Genomic DNA, 18,441 nt, shown 5'->3' with positions numbered 1-18,441 from the left:
GGTCATTAAATTGATCATTAATTAATTAGAGTATAATTTAAAAACTAATTTTTATAGTAACAAAAACTTTGGTAACTAAATGTTCAGTGACAGTTTCTTTTAACAAGTAAGACCTGGTGGTTAAATTTTAAAAATCAATTATAATTTTATTCATAATATTAATTAATTTAATAACTAATAAATTTTTATTTTGTAAATCGCTCATTAATACTTTTTGTGACTAAAATTAGTCTTATGTAGTTTAAAAATACTACAATATTGAAAATTTTAATATTAGGAATATGATCAATTAAATTTTAATAAATAAAATTAATTAAAATTATTTTCTTAAAACAGTTGATATTTTCATTAAATGCAAGAAACACTTATTTGCTACACAAAAGTAATCTTTTAATATTATTCATAAAGAAATTAATGAATAATTGATTTTAGATTAATTAACATTTAAAAAAAAATGAACAAACCAAAAGTTCAGTCACCAATGAAAGAAAATATAAAAATTATAAATTTAAGTCCAATTGAGTCAATTTAAAGAAAGAAATAGTGCATGAAATAAAGAAGAAGAGGGAAAGGATTAATACTGAATAGAAAGTAAAGACAAAGTCTCAGGGGTACGAGAAAGATAAATCCTTAACCCGCCATTACTTGTTTGCACCATTAACCAATGATGTGGATATAAATCCTCATTAGAAACTCCAATAGCAAAGTCTGTTCGAGCAAAAACCAAATCTGTTGGTGGTTCAAATGCAGCGGCAGTAATACGAGTAAGGATCTTCCCGTTTTAAACTTTGTTCCGATCAATTTTTTCACCAGTGAGCGACACAGAGGGCGGCGCGTGCTTTTATCAGTATGGCCACCGTCGAGATAGAACGCGAGCGGGCGGAGAGTCCGAAAGACGCAAAAGGCGACGATGACGTTTCGCCGATAGAGGAGGTTCGGATGGTGGTGTCGAACGAAGACAATCCGAACGAGCCGGTCTGGACGTTCCGCATGTGGTTCCTGGGGATCATGGCGGTGATATTGCTCTCGTTCTTGAACACATTTTTCGGCTACCGTAGCCAGCCGCTCACGGTGACGATGATCTCGGTTCAGGTGGCGACGCTTCCAATCGGGCGGTTCATGGCGAAGGTTCTCCCGAGAAGGGAAGTTCAGATAAGAGGGAGGGAATTTTCACTGAACCCTGGCCCCTTCAACACAAAGGAGCACGTGCTGATATCGATATTCGCGAATGCCGGTGCCGCTTTTGGAAGCGGTTCGGCTTACGCTGTTGGCATTGTGGATATAATACGCGCGTTTTATGGCAGGAAGATTACCTTCTTGGCGAGTTGGCTCCTGGTGTTGACCACACAGGTAATGTTAAACGTGTGAGAGCTGAGTGAGTTAGAGTAGTTTGAAGATTGAAACGAATTGCGTTATTGGTTGAACAGTGAAGAATTAGCTATGGTGATGAACGCAGGTGTTAGGGTATGGATGGGCGGGGATAATGAAGAAGTACGTGGTGGAGCCCGCAGAGATGTGGTGGCCCGGTACTCTGGTCCAAGTCTCTCTCTTCAGGTAAACTAATCGTCTTCTTCCCCATAATTTTCACTTTTTTTTTTCATCCATTTACCTTCACAATTTTATTTTACCAATTCTATTATTTTAATATTACAATTTCCGCTTCTTTATCAGTTAAATGTTATGAATACTTTTAGTAACAGTAAGAATTAATATTTAATTTTTTTTACTATATTCATTATTGGCTTTATTTAAGTGAAATAAATCAACGGCAAACTATTCGCGTAGTTTTAATTACATTGATTATATATAGCTTATTATTTTCAATTATATTTTTAGTATCGTGCCTCATATAGCTTACATTTGATGTTAAATAGAAGAATCTTTCTTCCGTTGGGCATAACATTAAGAGCAAATTCTTATTACTGGACTATATTAAAATCTTGTCTGCTATTCTTTAACTTATTACGCATCTTTACCGTCTTTACCAAATACCGAAGTCTATACCCTATTTAATTAATATTTCAAAAAAAAAAAATATAGAATATTGAAGAAAATACGCCAAGTTTCACATCATCTTTTATACATATAAAGATGGTCACACAATTTAAATTTAACGAAACGTGTTCATATGATTTTAAACATGATTCCCATATTTGATGACCAACTAATTTTTTTTTTCCTTTCTATTTCTACGTAAAGCGTGTAGATTATGCTTTTATATTTATTTTTTAAGTAACGTGTGGTTTTGGTATCTCAATTATCTTGTTACTCTATAATTAAATATAGTTAAGTCATTTCATTGTTTTTATTTGCATAAACCATCAAATTCCTGTTTTATTTAAGATAAGTTTGACACAGTTTGATTTAAAGGATTCGAATATAAAAGAATTTGATGAATGGTGGGTGAGGTTGAATTACAGAAAAATAGAGTGATTGGGATTCAATTAATGGAAAAATGTGATTATTTTGAGAATATTTTTATGGTATACTTTAATGTTTTCTAAAATTTAGAAACTTTTTTTTTTGAATTTTTTAGTAGAAGAATAAAAAAAATCATTTGAATTCCCTTAAAAATAAATTTTTAATTTTTTTTTTTCCATTTTAGTCTTTTTCCTTTTTTTTAATTAGATATCATTTAGCTTATTTACCCAATTATTATCATTCTTCTATTTCGAATGAACAATTTTACATTTCTAAATAGTTTTTTAGTGACATATATTTGAAAAGAAAAGAAAATTAGAGTTTTATTGAAAAATTTGATTTTAATGTTTCTTAAAAATATATAATTTTATTTTAACAATTAAAATCAGGAGACCAAATTTTATATTAAAAATATTTATGAGGTATTCTTATTTGTCTTAAATTTGTAGGTACTGCATAATTTTTTTTTAAAAAATCTACTTAATTTATTTATTTATTTATTTTTTGTTGATAAACCTGAAATACATTCTTATAGTCAAAAATACTTAAGTAACCTTCAACTAGATTTTTTTTCTTTAATAGTACTCCAACTTAAGAAACTTACAAACAGTCGTTGCAAATGCGCTATAAATTATTGGAACATATATATTAACAATAGTACAATTATTACATTATCAAAAGTTGTTATATAGAACCAAAGGTACATGCATATGTAATTATTATATTATTGAAATAACATTTCTCTTTTGAAAAATGTATTTTGAGACCAAAATGTGATATACTTTTATATGCATTTATGTAAAATAAAAACAAGCATATAAAATGTCAAAACATAATTTTCCTTAGTTATTTTAGTTTTAACGATGAAACTCTTCCCCTCTTGAATGTGAACATTTGGCAGAGCTCTGCATGAAAAAGAACGGAAGCGCATGTCAAAAGAGAAGTTTTTTATCATCGCACTTACTTGCAGCTTCGCGTGGTACGTGGTCCCTGGATACCTATTTCCGACGCTGTCAATTATTTCGTGGGTGTGCTGGATATTTCCACGTTCAGTTACTGCTCATCAGGTTGGTTCCGGCAAGAATGGACTTGGTGTGGGTTCTTTCTCTCTTGACTGGACCACCATTGCTTCATTCCTTGGCAATCCCCTTGTCACTCCTTTCTTTGCTATAGCAAACGTCTTAGCGGGTTACATTTTATTGATCTACCTCATCATACCCATTTCATACTGGGGACTTAATCTTTACAGTGCCAAGAACTTTCCTATATACTCTTCTAGTCTATTCACTGCTCACGGTGACGACTATAATGTTACGGCTATTGTCAATCAAAAGTTTGAGATAGACATGCAAGCATACGAGAAACAAGGTCTGGTCAACTTGAGTGTGTTCTTTGCTATCAGTTATGGCCTTGGTTTTGCTGCCATTGCCGCATCCCTCACTCATGTGGCCATATTCAACGGAAGGTAGGTAATTATTACTCTGAAAGCACTACTCATTTTTATTTGTGTATTTTCAGAACTAAATTAATGTTGTCGGGTTAAACAGGGAGATATACGAACAATTCCGATCTTCACGATCTGGAAAGGAAGACATCCACACAAGACTGATGAAGAAATACAAGCCGATACCTAATTGGTGGTTTCATGTGACGCTTTTAGTTTCCTTTGTACTGGCACTTATACTGTGTACTGTCATGAAAGATCAGGTACAAATGCCATGGTGGGGTCTCATCTTTGCAGCTGGTCTTGCACTTACTTTTACTCTCCCCATTAGCATCATTACAGCCACCACAAATCAGGTATATATTCAAGAAATTGCTACTATTATTAACCTTCATATATATTGTTTTTATTATATTCTTTACCCTTTAATTTTCAGAGTCCAGGATTGAATATCATTACTGAGTACATCATGGGTGTGATTTTACCGGGAGAACCAATAGCAAACGTTTGTTTTAAGACATATGGTTACATAAGTATGTCACAGGCCGTTTCCTTTCTATCTGATTTCAAACTAGGACATTATATGAAGATTCCGCCTCGGTCAATGTTCATCGTTCAGGTATGATATGTTGAGTTACGCGTATTGGTTTGTAGTGAGAAAAATAAAGCGTGTCTTGAGAGATTATACACTTTGTATTCATAGGTTATAGGGACTCTGATATCAGGAAGCGTGGATGTTGGTGTGGCCTGGTGGCTGCTAGGTTCAATAAAGAATATATGCAAACAAGATTTACTTCCCGAAAACAGTCCATGGACGTGCCCGGGTGATCATGTTTTCTTTGATGCGTCTGTGATCTGGGGTCTGGTTGGTCCAAAGAGGATTTTCGGTACTCTAGGGAAATACCAAAACCTGAATTGGTTCTTCTTAATAGGAGCAGTGGGACCAGTTGTTATATGGGCAGTGCAGAAAGTGTTTCCGAAACAACATTGGATATCCTTAATTCATCTTCCTGTACTTCTTGGAGCAACTGCAAACATGCCACCAGCTAGCACAGTGAACTTCAATTCGTGGATTGTTGTTGGCACAATCTTTAACTATTTTGTGTTCAAATATAGGAAGAATTGGTGGCAGCGGTATAATTATGTGCTAGCTGCAGCTTTGGACGCGGGATTGGCTTTCATGACTGTTCTTATATACTTTGCAGTTACGATGGAGGGTAAAGGCATTCAGTGGTGGGGAACTGATGAGCACTGTCCCCTTGCTCAATGTCCAACGGCAAAAGGTGTAATTGCTGAAGGCTGTCCTGTCTTTTGATTTCTAATTACATGTTATAGTTGTTGGTTAAGATGATGATGAGGGAGCAAATGTATATTCATGGATTAATATTTCTCTATAAATACAACTTTAATTACATTCTTAATTAGTAAATATAATTAAGTATTCTTAAAATATCACATCATAATATGCACGAAGAATTCCATTGAATATGATAAGTAACATACATAGACAAATATTAAATCAAATAACATATATTCTGTCGATTAACTTATTTTTGAATTTTTTTATTGTCTACCTTTACCTGTAAATAGAATACATTCTGATATGAAGTATACACTCAATTTTTCTCGCACACGCATCTCTCAGCCCACATTTAACAACAGAGAAACTTCAGAAAAGATTTTCCAAATTATTGTTAAACTCACGTTTTTTAATATTAATTTATAATTCCAATTTAATAAATCAAATTAAGAATTAATTAAATTTTGATTTGATTTGTATTTATATTTGATTTAATTACCTTTGTTTGACTCAATTAAATAATTAATTTAGTTAATTCTATAGAAAATTATGATAAAATAAATATTCGATTAATTATGCGGAGAATTATGATAAAGTAAATATCGTTTGAATCCCAAAAATTTGTGAATTGTGCTCTCCTTCTTAATTCTTTTATTTTTATAATTTTTTTCATTTTCAATTCATTTCAATTTTAAAAAAAGAAACTCAAATTAATTTAATTTGTATAGAAAAAACATTGTTAGTATAGGTTACACCAACAATCCACGAAGCTCATCTCTATAACATAAATTGAGCCAAATAACATTTAAATGAATCAATATATTACATGATCTTAATTGGCTCAATTAGTTCATGGGTTGAAGAGAGACTGTGTAAGTGCAAATCATATACTAAATTCAGGCTATAAATTACGATATCAGTCATACACAGTAAGATGTTAATTATCGCAGTTCAAGATCAATCAGAGGTAGCTAATAATTTTGTACCACATTCTTATATATATAATTAAAATATTTTCTGAAATCAAAGGAAAAAACTTTTGTTGGTGAAAACATTCACTATCAATCGATGTTGCAAACTGTTTTATATAATTGAAAAATTATGTTTATTAGTTGTGAGTTTTGTTTAACTCTAATTGATTTTGCTATTGTTGAGTATGATGCCGTGTATGAATGATCTTTTGAACACTTTTGTAAAAGGGTTAAAGTATCCAAACATTCTATTTTATATTTAATTGTTTTTTGTTGATATAAAAAAGAAAAGAAAAGATTATGCTGGAACAGAGGAATACAGAGGGTAGTCAACCAGCATCAAAGTTAGGAATTGTTTACCTAACTGCAAACTTAAATGTATAAAACAGATTATCCAAGTGTAAAGTACTATTATATTAGTTTTTGAAATAAAAATAAATAAATAAATAAAGTTTTAAGATATAAATAAGTGTTTAAATTCGATTGCTGTTATTTTAATATTTGAACAAAGTAATATTAAAATATGTTATATCTTTTCTATTTTATAACTTCAGTAAATATCGCCAACACTAGTTAAATTCACAAGAACAGCTTGAAGATATGAACTTCCTGTAACCAACAATCTCTATTATAGTGTTGAATACAAACTGATAACAACACATGTGCAGTGCAGATGAGTTATTGATATCTGTTCTATTTGCTGCATCAGACATGATAAATGATTGTACATATATATGTATATGTATATTAGCTCTGACCTTAACTTTTAGAACCTTAATTATCATTGCTTGAGCAATTTATGTGAGGAAGGTGCTGCATATCTAGCAGAAAATCCACGCTGCAACGATTCTTCGTCGTCCTCCAACAATCCATCGTCAAAGTTCTGAGCATAGCTTAAAGGGTCATACTTAAAACCACCAACTGGTTTATAAGAGCTTGTTTTCTTCGTCCATGGAAGCTTCATTTTAAGACACCCCCAGCATGAAAGCCACCCCCCATTTGATTTGCTTCTGGAACACGAACTTTTCTCCATCACTTCCAGGTTGCTTCATTCATTCAACCAAACTTCAAGCTTCCGGTGTTTCTGACTTGTGGGGTGCTATTATCTTGTTCTGGAATTTTATTTGGTAAGGATTTTAAGTGTGTGGTAGAGAATAATGATAATAATTTAAGAAAAAAAATATCTTTTTGTGTTTGTAATAGATAGTCGAAGAATCTAGTTTTGTCCTTTTTATATTGACTGTGTGCTGATATGAAGAGAATATGAGAATGGCAGTGGTGCATTTAGATTTTTATTCTCCTAGTAAAATCGAGAGTGGAGGACCATTTCCTCATTTATCTGAAAGTAGAAAAGAACAATATAATTCATGGAACCTATGACTTTCTTTTTGTCTAATCAAAACGTTCAGTAGCCCTAGGTCGGTAATTTAGTGGAGAATCATAATTCCCATCACAGTGTGTTTTTAAGTTTTCTTTCTACCTAATCATCATAAAGATAAAGTGAAAAGAATTAGTCACACCACTGTTTAAATGGAACTTAGCACAATGCTTATCAATATATGAGCTTAATGGGTCGACTTATAAGGATTAGAAAGTGTCTTTCATCTTTAACTTTTATGTATAACTTTTTACTTATTTCGGTTGAACGTCTTGTTCGGTTAAAAATAAGATAATTTCATGATATAATATATATGTCAAGGAAAGCCCACCCAAGATCTGATTCTTGGTTCTTTAGATGAGAGTCTTTTTACTGACAAAAAGTGGAAGAAGACGATAACTTCTTGATTCATGACATTCACTTTTAACTTTTTTGGTTAGATGTGATGTGTTTGGTAAAATTATGTAGGATTTGAATGATGAATGTTCAAGTTTCTTTTCAGTATATTAGTTGTTTCATAGGTAATCAAATCATCTCTCCCCTCAGATGAAAAGTAAAATGTTGGATGGTGTAAAACAATGGAAGAATCAAATCTCACCATGTTTTTCCTTTTCCTTAACTCTATATACCCAACCAAACAAAACATTATATAGAGAAAGAAAAAATGCATCTAACAAGGATTTTTCTTACAAATAATAACATTTCTTGTCATAATTAATTATTTTTCTTGTTGATGTGTTATTTTTAATTTAGTAAACGTTTTTAAATATTGACATCAAATTTGAAAAAGAAAACAATAATTATTATTTATGATACACAAATATCATACGTGTATCAGATACGACACGAATTTGATATGTTTATTTCAAAAATTATAGAATACGGTCGTAATATATGCATGTTAAAAAATATACAATAATTCTTAAAAATGTGATAAATATATAATTGTTATTGTATAAATCTAAATTAAAATGATATGTATTAAAGTTATTAACATAAAAAATTATAAATTTTTATCTTCATAAAAGTACTACTGCTTTATATATTAGATAATTTATTACTAAATATCGAAAAAATATCCTAGAATTATCAACAAGAAGACGTGATCCAAATTAAAGTTTCAGTGCATCATAAATTACTATTGATAGATTCTATCTCTACACAATCTATTTTTACAAATGTATAACCATTCAAGCAGGTAGGGTTGATATAAAATCAAAGATACTTCAAAACTCAATTCATACTTGTTCAGAAATCAAATAATTCCAACACGAGTTAAAAATTAAATTGGTTAAGTAGATGAGATAAACTTTGTTATGTTTTGAATCATGTATAATGTAGTAAAAAAAACTTGAATCATGTATAGTTTCACTTTAATTGGTCATGAATAAACTCCACACACTCGTATATATTTTATATTATTAAATTCAAATAATTATTTTTTAATTAATTTCCAATTTTACAAAAATAAATAAATGAACAAACAAAAACATGTAAAATAATTAGGATCTTATACCGCATCATGTTAAACTTCAAATTAAATAATGTTTTATCGAGTCTAGTGGATTTGTTCAATTCATTTCTAGTCCTGCAAACAAGTTAACAGGACTTAAAAAAAAAAAGAAAATACTAACATGCGTCTATCAGTTTGTTTAATGTTTATTGAAAACTTACTCACAGATTCTAGGGTCTGAAATTTATATAATTTTATAAAATTTACTAGGTTTCCGTAGATGATAATAAATGTTATGATAGAATTTTGTTTAATTGAAATTAAAGAAAGGATAAGAACTTTTTTCAATAGTAATTAATTAACTATTATTCACATTTGTAATTTTTATCCTAATTAATTTAATTGCTATTAGAAAAATTATTTCACCGATAGTTAATTCAATTAATATTACAAAAGGGTAATGCAGTTTTTTTTCTTCTATATATTCTATAAGCTTGATTGAATAAACTTTATCTTTTTCGGACAGAAATGGATTGTAAAACACCATTGAGGTTGTTGTGGAACATTGAGGAAGGAATTTTTGTTCTGATTTTCTTGAATTTGAATTTTCTTTAATGTTTTTTTTTTTTTTTATGTTGTTTTCTAATGTGCTTACTAATACTATTAATAGACACTAATTTTGATATTTTAAAGCAGATAAATTTTTTTTAATATATAGTGTATTTTTAATTTTGTTTACTCAACAGATAATAATACCTACCAAAAAATCCAACACAGACAGAATTTGGACTCGATGTTCTTGCCAAGGAAGGAAAAGTCAGCTGAAGAGTTTGAGTATTACAGAGCCACCTGTGTGGAGTTTGATTGTTCTGCACCACGCGGTATTCTTCTTTTGTCTTTGTTAGACATTAGTCTGTGTTTTATTCTTCTTTTGTTTTGTTTGCTCTTTTCTGCAAAAAAGATATGTTTCTGATATGCATCATTGTCAAAGAAAATGCATTGGAAAGAATATTAAAACATTATCAATAAAGGGCATGGCAATATCAGTGGTCTATTTTATAAGAATTGAAAAACAAAATTAAGGATAGAGATTGAATATTCTTTCTCCTTCCAACTGCAGGTAATCTTCATCCATGGCATATCCTTTCCAATCACTTGATATACAGTGACTGGCTGTGGCTTTATGTGTAAAATAGCATTTTTTTTTTGTCGAAAATAATTGCAAAAATATCACCAAATTATAACTGGAGTTTCCCAAGAAAACAAAAAACCATAACGGGGTTGTCATGTTTGATTTTGCCACAGTGAAAAGCAACAGCTGGCACAATAATGTGCAAATTAATGGTGAGAGTGGCAACCTTGCTCCCACCCATTTCGTAAGTGTAATATTATAAGTGGTACATGACACATGAAAGATCAAAAAAAGAATCTGCTCCAATCCAAGGAAATACACTGAATGCAACTGTACTAATAATATCTGCAGGTAAAGAGAAACATGTTATACACACACCATTGGTGCATGGTTTAGACTGGCTTGGAGTGACTTCAGAGAAAGAGCCAGCTTCAAGGAGTTCACACTCTTCAGAAGCCTCCTTCAAAAGGTACGGTGAAAACTTTGATGGGTACTTGATATATTTTGTATCTGCGTGTGTGAGCAATATAAGTCCCTCAAAGGGAGGGCAGGTAACAAAGGAACAGTAAATAAATCATGGACAATGTCAGAAAGGATTAAGAACGGGGAGAAAGAAGCACACCTGAAATTGTTTGAATTGTCTTTACTTTTGAGGGACCATCGATAATCGATGAATCAATCAACCAATACCATGAGAAAGTCACACCAGCATGTAGGAAAAGCCTCTAGTGGCCTTGTGTTAATCAAAGAGCTACAATAATTGTAAAAATACCATGCAAATAGCCTCCCTGTCACTGGTATTTCTCTCGTATCATTCAGTACAGCAAGAAGAAAAATAACCAAGTCTGTCTACATTTTCTATTAATTCTGGTCCATTTTCATTTCATGAAATATTAAGGCACCAATTATGTTGGCTTGTATCAATTTGGTAATATTAATACACTGATGAAACTCAGACCCATTGATAAAGCACATTTCTTCATTTTGCAATCGACTATACTCGTACCCATATGCTGAAAAAGAAATTGCTCTAAGAAAAATAAGACGTACAAATTGATCTTTAAATCAATCATATCACAATCTGCAGCCAAGGAATTACCATTCTAGTTAAATATCTTGCATGATGAGATTAAAAAACTGTCACCATGGATGCTGTAGCAGGATGGGGAAACAATATTAGCCTATATTAACTACCAAGCAGTATATAAATAATATAAATTAGAATTAAATATGTCTGGACTGAATTACAATGACCTGCTAACAAAATTGACACGCATTTCGCCAGCCCCTCTCCCTCCTCAAAATGAAAATCCAAAATCCAGAACAAGTAACTTACATGAGGGGTTTGACAAAATCTATGTGCACAAAAATGTTACTTAGCCATCTAAGTTTACAAGGTAAAAATGCATTTTATTCTACATCTTGACTGCTACCTGTTCAGCAGAACTTTTCTTCACAAATCCTCTGGAGGACAACACATTCAACAACTCCAAAGCTTCCTCAGCTAATCCTTCATCAGCAATGCCTTCTATAAGAATGGTATATGTGACTTCGGTAGGTCTGCATCCTTGCTCTACCATATAAGCCAGAAAATCAATAGCACGACTAGTTTGCTGAGCCTTACAAAGTCCGAACATAATAGAATTGTAAGTGATAGCATTGGGCTTAATATTTAATCCTTCCATGTCACGGAAAATTTTGATAGCCTTATCAACCTTTCCTTCACGGCCAAGTCCACGAAGCAGTGAAGAGTACGTAATTATATCAGGTTTAAGACCCTTTCTGCGCATCTCTTCTAAGAGTTCCACAGCAGACTCTGTTTTTCCCACCTTTGCAAGACCATCAATAACTGTATTATAAGTAACTAAGACAGGAGAGCATCCCTTGCTACTCAGTTGATTCAGTATTTCAATTGCAGCATCCACCTTCCCGTCCTTGCATAGTGCTGTAAGCAAAGTGTTATAGGTCACTATATCCGGGTAACAACCCCTTGACACCATTAATTCCAAATACTCAATTGCTCTATCCATCTTTTTCTCTTGACAAAACCCATGAAGCAATGGATTGTAACTCAAGGAATTTGGCACACAACCATGCTTTGGCATTTTCTCCAAGACATCAATAGCTCTTCCCAGTAACCGTTTCCGGCACAAGAAGTTAATCAAGATATTGAAAGTAACAACACTAGGGGCACAACCCTTCCTCAGCATGTCAGCTAACAGCCTCTCAGCATCCATCCATCTCCCAGTGCTACACATGCTACGCAGAATAATGTTATGAGTTATCACATTCGGTGGACAACCATATGAAGGCATGTTATTCAAAAACTTTATAGCCTCATCCAACCGACCCTCCTTGCAAATACCGTTGATAAGAACATTGTATGTGACCACATCAGGCTTGCATCCTTTCTTCCTCATCTCATCCAACAGCTTCATCGCCTGACCAACGCCACTTTCATTACAAGTCGCTTCAATCAAAATCGTGTAAGTAATCACATCAGGATAACACTCCCTCTGCAGCTGCCTGTCGAGAACCTCCATTGCCTCCTTCAATTTCCCACTGCTACACAAACTACGCAAAATGGTGTTATATGTAACAACATCCGGAGCAACACTCATTCTTTCCAAAACCTGCAGGGCTTTATCTATATCTCCTGATTTGCAATAACCACCAATCAAAACATTGTAAGTTATGACATCAGGAACAGCACCCGAATTCTCCAAAATCTCCATCACTCTCGTTGCTTTCTTAGTCCGTCCACCCTTGCAAAACCCGCGAATTAAGCTGGTGCAAGCAATGACATCAGGGATATCCCCCTGGTAAATCATGCGCTCCAGAAACTTAAGCCCTTCCTCCAATTCCCCGTTTCTAACCAACTTCCGCAGATGAATGTTGCTCGCAAACTCCTCAAAGTTCCGGGAACCGTTCACCCCGCTGGCCGAAGATTCCATAGCTATGCCATTCAAGTCCCCGTTTGAGGTGCTCACAATTTGTTGCAGTCTACCGTTCAAACCAGAGGTTTCGGATTTTGAAGCAGCGAAAACGCGACTGTCTGAACGCTTTCTAGACCTAGTGACTTTCAATTTTGTAAAGTGACTACCAGTATCAGCAGATAGAATAAATGGTCGCGAAACGGTGTTATCCGAAACCCTAGCTCTTATCACATGGAAGCGGTGAAATGAACAAAACTGTTCCGGTACCACTAAATCCATTGTTTTCTCTACACTTGCAAAAGCGTTGCCACTGAAACTGTAGTGATAGGTAAAAAATGAGAATTGGTTTTTGTTTACCTCTTAAGTTGAGAGGTTCCACGGCAATGGTGAGAAGGCACGGTGGCTGATATGTTAGGGGGGGTTTGCAGGGACGAGAAAACGAGGGTACTTATCCTCTATTTGTTGTTCTCGTTCTTACAAAACGCAGATTTATGCTTTTGTCGTCACAGTAAATGGGCTGGATTGGGCTTTCATTTTTTACGACCTCTTCATCGCATGCCCATCAGATTACTATTTGCATCCTTTTTCTGCACTTTGCATATTTTATATCTTTTGAAAAATTAAATAACTATTAATTTAAAGAATGTCAATAAATATTGAGGTTAAAAGAAAATAAGAATTTGGTAGAACCAAAACTAAGAAAAAAAATGCAATAATTATAGTTAGTAATAAAAAAATGTAAAACAGAAAAGTAAGAAAAAAAAATCAAGTAACAATTTCTTTCTACGTGGTGTTCTTTCTCTGCAGTGGCGACGAGACGTGTAAGCTTATTATTTATTTGTGTGGTGCTGTATTTAGTAATGACGAATGCATAAAGCAAAAGGCTCATTTAAATTGTAAAGACCAACAAGCCCATACGGCCCAATAAGATGAAAAGGGTAGGTTGTTGATGGTTCCCTTGTCTTAATGGCGCGTAAGGTAAATGGTAGCTACTTTCTCAGTCATCTATTTTAATGGCCGATGGTTCCGAAAAGTCTCCTCAAATAAGAGTGGTTCAACAAGAGCAATTCTCCATTTTGTTTATTTTGCCCAAATTTTCCTTAATTATAACCTAACCCTCCTCTTCCTTACGCCCTATTCCGAATCTCTACTTTTGTAATCTCTCTCCCTCATATATATTTTTAATTTAATTTGGTTTCTATTTTTGTTTTCTTATTTCTTATACTTATTAAATGTCTTTCCTTTTTTAATTCTTTCGTTAAGATCTGGTCCTAGAACGAGGTTGCTTGTTTCTACGACATGGCAACGGTGTCCGATCAGGCCACTAGTATATGCACTCACTGGTAAAGACTTCCCTCCCAATTTATGAATATGGTTTACGATGAAATGATCAATTATTTGATATTTGTTAAAATGAGGAACTAGGTTCAGTGATTTACTCCCCTGACAGTTCTAAGCTTGAAATTGTGGATAATTGGCCTTATTTGTTTCGTGGGTATTACTCGTATCGCATTTGACTCAGAACTGCTTCAGGGCGATGAAAGCCAAGATGATGTGATTTTTTATTTTCTTTTTGCCATTTAGGGTGATGCTTTGTTCATATCGAATTCCTAAATCACGTGTTTATGATTTATCCTCCGGAGCTTTGATCATTATTCTTTCTCGGTATGTTTTTCTTTGTTTTTTTAGTGATCGGGCTATCCCTTCTGCAAATATTGATTTGCATTATGCTCATTGCTCTCGGAACCTTGAAAGATGCAAAATCTGTTGCGATATGGTTCCGAAAACACTTGCCGAGGAGCATTATTTGAACACGCATGCCCCGGTATGGAAACTTTTGTCTTCTTTTGCTTGATAAACATATAAGTTGAGAAGTTCTGTATTTGAAGATAAAGAAAATCAGAGAATAAATACAAAATGTTTTGAGTTTATTAAGGGTCTAAATTGATGTCTCATGACAATTGGTTGACAATTTTAGTTACTAGTGGAAAATGATCCCCCCGGTTCATGTATCATTCAATCAAACTCATCAAGTTATGACTTTAGATCTTATGAGTTGGATTTTGTAGATCTTTTCGATTAATAGTGGTAATTGGTCTAACTAGGATATATTAGACGCCAGCTTCTTCAACCGAGTCACTGAGAGAACTGCGTAACTTAATCTTGAGATTGTCCTATGAGTCACTCAACGCCTTCACTAGCTGTAACCATATCTCTGCAGATATTTGGGACTAATTGAATCTGCGAGCTCCAAAAACTGAAACTCAATAAACATTGTCAACCTTCTTGCTCTTGTTACCCCCTATCTATCTCTAAAAGTTACCTTATGATGGGTCCTTATGTTAGAATTTTATCATTTGCATCTTGTTTTCCATATATGTAGTTCATTTATATATTCCGTCAGCTTTGTTTTTGAAACCTCGTTACAAAAGAATGTTCAAATCAATAACTATAACAAAAAAGTATTTAAAATTTAATTAAATAGCTACTTTATGATTTCTGGTTTTCAAATGTTCATATTAATAAAAGTATAAATTTTTGGGTCATCTCATGAGTTTGTCAACAGTTATGCTGTAGCTTTGAGAAAATAGTTTCCATTTTCTTTTTCCCCTCAATTTTCTCCCATGCTTTCCAACTGAAAATGACAACATTGAACTGAACATTTACTAAATATAAATTTGAAAACAACCTAATAAAAATACAAGTCAATTTAAACTTCAACAAAAATGATTACTCAACTGTCTCTGTAATTTTTAAGTTACAAATAGTAATTTTTGGATCCTGAATTGTGAAAAATGAGAACGGCAGAGTTATAATCCCATAGATGCATTAAAATTAGAAAACAAAATAATAGATGGATTGGATATACATCAATTTTTATGGATGGGTTGGAGTTGGTTTGGTTGATATCTTTCTTAGCATGGCTTCTGATAATTGTTGCTTTAGTTCTTATATGTGGGACCTATCAATGGAGTGTTGGTTCTATATTAATAGTGCTTTCATAAAAAAATAGAAAAAGATAATGGTTCTTAGGAGGGAATATATATTGGTTGGTGAGGGTTTACTTTCTTAAAGGATTTTTCGGTACTTTGATAATAGATATTACTTAATTAAGCAGCTCTTTCAACTTTCACATACTCAGTTGGCTTTAATTTTTTAGCAATCAAGAATGGAACGGGGATGCAGTAACAGGTGCAATTTTTTTTTTGAACTAGTCCTAGTTTTACTATGTCCAGTATGTGATATGAAGGTCCGGTCATATCATAGAGTGTAGAAACTTGGAGTGTCAACTCCATACGACAAAGGAAGCTGGCTGGCTACATGCCCATCAGTTCCTTGCTGTTGCTCCTTCCTTCCCCTTCTCCCAAAGGCTGCTTAGCACATTATAACACTGTTCATGAAATCAGATTTAAAATTCACTTTTGCAATGGTTATTCATGAGAAAATCGTAAATTTGTGCAGGTTGCCTGTTCGCTGTGCAGTGAAACTATGGAACGTGATATTTTAGATATCCATAGAGATGAAAATTGTCCTAGAAGGATGGTCACCTGTGAGTTCTGTGAATTTCCTTTGCCAGCCATTGATCTGGCTGAGCATCAGGTACTGTTTGTAAAGGACTTTTTGTATTTGAGAAGTCTACATCAATCAATAAACTCAGGTACTAATTTCAGTTTGATTTTTAAACATTCAGGAAGTATGCGGGAATCGAACAGAACTTTGTCACCTTTGTAACAAGTATGTTAGACTGCGTGAAAGATACAACCATGAAGATAGTTGCAATAGAATTCAAGAAAATTCTTCAGGGCCTTCAAGGTAGGAAATGGTATCATTTGATTGTAGTAGGCATTTCAATTAGATTATTTTGTATTGAAACAGCTTGAATCAATAGCTCCTTCAGAGTTTTGGGAGGAAAAAAAAAGTGTTATTTTCCACAAAAATACATTTGCCAAAGATTATTTCTTGATGCAGCTTATAGATGTCACGAGAGTTTGGGATGGATTTTTTTCTTAGAATTTTTTCTCAACCTGTGCAAGTCTTAAATACATTTTTGTGCTCTCTTTCTAAGATGCATGGTTCCTGTTAGCTGTAGACGGTGTAATTACCCTATTAGTAGCATGAATATTTATGGTTGCTTCATAAATTTTTATAATTTTTTTAGTGCTGAATTGTACATTCTGCAGGAGAGTGGCAAAGAATCGCCATTAAAAAATTTATAACAATGATTAGAATGTAGATGGTATGAGAATCGCAGGCATGTCATATATTAAGTGTAGATGGTAAAATAACAATTCACTTACTGTTAACCACAGGCAAGTTCCATGAAATTTTGAATAATGAATTATCATCTGAGAGATATCTCCTGTTTTTCTAAAGTTATTTGATTGTTTAAGGTATTCTTCGGCTTGGTTTGTTTTTATTCCCCTTAGAAGAAATTCCTTCCAATTGGCTTGCTTCATAAAACTATTTTAAGATATGTCATAAAGTGGTCCTTTTTTCAAGTTACATATGACATCAAGTTAGAATTATTCTGATGTTCACATTAAATCTTAAGAGGACTGATTCATTTTATCTTGGAAGACCAAACTGATGTCAAGAGTATCTTCATAGCACTAAAACGATTGTTTAATTAATTTACATGTATATATTTTTATTTCTAAAAATGTCTTAACTTATTAGAATAGGTGTGTCTTAACTTATTTTTCGTGATTGAATATTTACTTTTAATTTTCTTGTGAAGGTACGTGAGGCCAGTTGAAAGAGACGATGGTCCTCGAAGAAGGCCGCAGAATGATTTCCCAAGAAAGCGTGTTTTTTTCACAATAGCCATCACCGGTATTGCTGTTATACTCGGGTCTATTTTTTTCCAGAGAAAGACAGATCTCAGCAATGTGCAATAACAGCGGAGAGAATACATGTTACTGTAAATTTGCTTGATCTGTATAATTTATTTGCATACAACAGAAGGTCGAATGAGATAACTATGGGATATCCTTCACCTGCGGATAAAACAGATTGGCATTGTCATTGAATTATTATTGTGTTATTCTATTTCATAGTGAAAACTGCCAAGTAGCAAGAGATAAATGAGTCATTCATTACCAATATTGCCATTTCTTTGTTATTCGTCTGTTATCTAGGAACTGAAATATGGTTTTTTGATAAAATTTGGGGATATTTTGTTGGGATTTGTGATTCTGCGTTAGCACTTAAATTACTATAATAAATTTTAGGTAATATTAAGCAAGTTTTTGATAAATAATAACGTATGCAGATGAAGGTGAGTATTTAGCAGTTTTTGAAATGCATTTTTGTCCTGATAAAGAGAACCCCTGATTTTTGAAATGCATTTTTTTAACAGGGATTACTCAATTCAAAATTTTCCTGTCCATTAAAGGAAAAAGAATC

The 18,441-nt window shown here is 33.0% G+C and overlaps 3 protein-coding genes across 4 annotated transcripts; 2 read left to right on the top strand and 1 right to left on the bottom strand.

The window, feature by feature from the left end:
- Positions 1-577: 577 nt before the first annotated feature.
- LOC114164446 (oligopeptide transporter 2-like) lies at positions 578-5,273 on the top strand. Its single transcript, XM_028049121.2, has 6 exons — positions 578-1,350; positions 1,457-1,554; positions 3,323-3,886; positions 3,969-4,221; positions 4,302-4,484; positions 4,569-5,273. Exons 1-6 carry the CDS (start codon positions 850-852, stop codon positions 5,178-5,180), a joined length of 2,211 nt encoding a protein of 736 aa, XP_027904922.1. The 5' UTR covers positions 578-849; the 3' UTR covers positions 5,181-5,273.
- Positions 5,274-10,403: 5,130 nt separating this feature from the next.
- On the top strand, positions 10,404-18,138 carry LOC114196268 (uncharacterized). Of its 2 annotated transcripts, none has more exons than XM_085667057.1 (6): positions 10,404-10,568; positions 14,299-14,378; positions 14,725-14,860; positions 16,498-16,635; positions 16,727-16,848; positions 17,774-18,138. In XM_085667057.1, exons 2-6 carry the CDS (start codon positions 14,335-14,337, stop codon positions 17,931-17,933), a joined length of 600 nt encoding a protein of 199 aa, XP_085523183.1. In that variant the 5' UTR covers positions 10,404-10,568; positions 14,299-14,334; the 3' UTR covers positions 17,934-18,138. The 2 variants fall into 2 exon arrangements, with proteins under 2 accessions (XP_085523183.1, XP_027942659.1); XM_028086858.2 differs by lacking the exon at positions 10,404-10,568 and adding an exon at positions 14,010-14,190.
- On the bottom strand, positions 11,303-13,509 carry LOC114164371 (Pentatricopeptide repeat (PPR-like) superfamily protein). Its single transcript, XM_028049020.2, has one exon. It carries the CDS (start codon positions 13,312-13,314, stop codon positions 11,515-11,517), a length of 1,800 nt encoding a protein of 599 aa, XP_027904821.1. The 5' UTR covers positions 13,315-13,509; the 3' UTR covers positions 11,303-11,514.
- Positions 18,139-18,441: the final 303 nt, after the last annotated feature.

This window comes from Vigna unguiculata, chromosome 9 (genome assembly GCF_037176805.1).
Source record: "Vigna unguiculata cultivar grain cowpea cultivar isolate G323 ecotype 2 chromosome 9, ASM3717680v1, whole genome shotgun sequence".
NCBI classification, from domain to species: Eukaryota; Viridiplantae; Streptophyta; class Magnoliopsida; order Fabales; family Fabaceae; genus Vigna; species Vigna unguiculata.
This window is presented reverse-complemented; position numbering and strand designations above follow the sequence as displayed.

What these genes read in the sequence shown, in the direction of transcription:
- LOC114164371 (XM_028049020.2), bottom strand. Translation starts at nt 13,314, where the DNA reads ATGGATTTAGTGGTACCGGAACAGTTTTGTTCATTTCACCGCTTCCAT.
- LOC114196268 (XM_085667057.1), top strand. Translation starts at nt 14,335, where the DNA reads ATGGCAACGGTGTCCGATCAGGCCACTAGTATATGCACTCACTG. An exon ending in ACTAGTATATGCACTCACTG is followed by an intron (nt 14,379 to 14,724) that starts GTAAAGACTTCC and finishes TTGTTTTTTTAG; the next exon opens with TGATCGGGCTATCCCTTCTG. An exon ending in TTGATCTGGCTGAGCATCAG is followed by an intron (nt 16,636 to 16,726) that starts GTACTGTTTGTA and finishes TTAAACATTCAG; the next exon opens with GAAGTATGCGGGAATCGAAC.
- LOC114164446 (XM_028049121.2), top strand. Translation starts at nt 850, where the DNA reads ATGGCCACCGTCGAGATAGAACGCGAGCGGGCGGAGAGTCCGAAAGAC. An exon ending in TCCTGGTGTTGACCACACAG is followed by an intron (nt 1,351 to 1,456) that starts GTAATGTTAAAC and finishes TGATGAACGCAG; the next exon opens with GTGTTAGGGTATGGATGGGC. An exon ending in GTGGCCATATTCAACGGAAG is followed by an intron (nt 3,887 to 3,968) that starts GTAGGTAATTAT and finishes CGGGTTAAACAG; the next exon opens with GGAGATATACGAACAATTCC.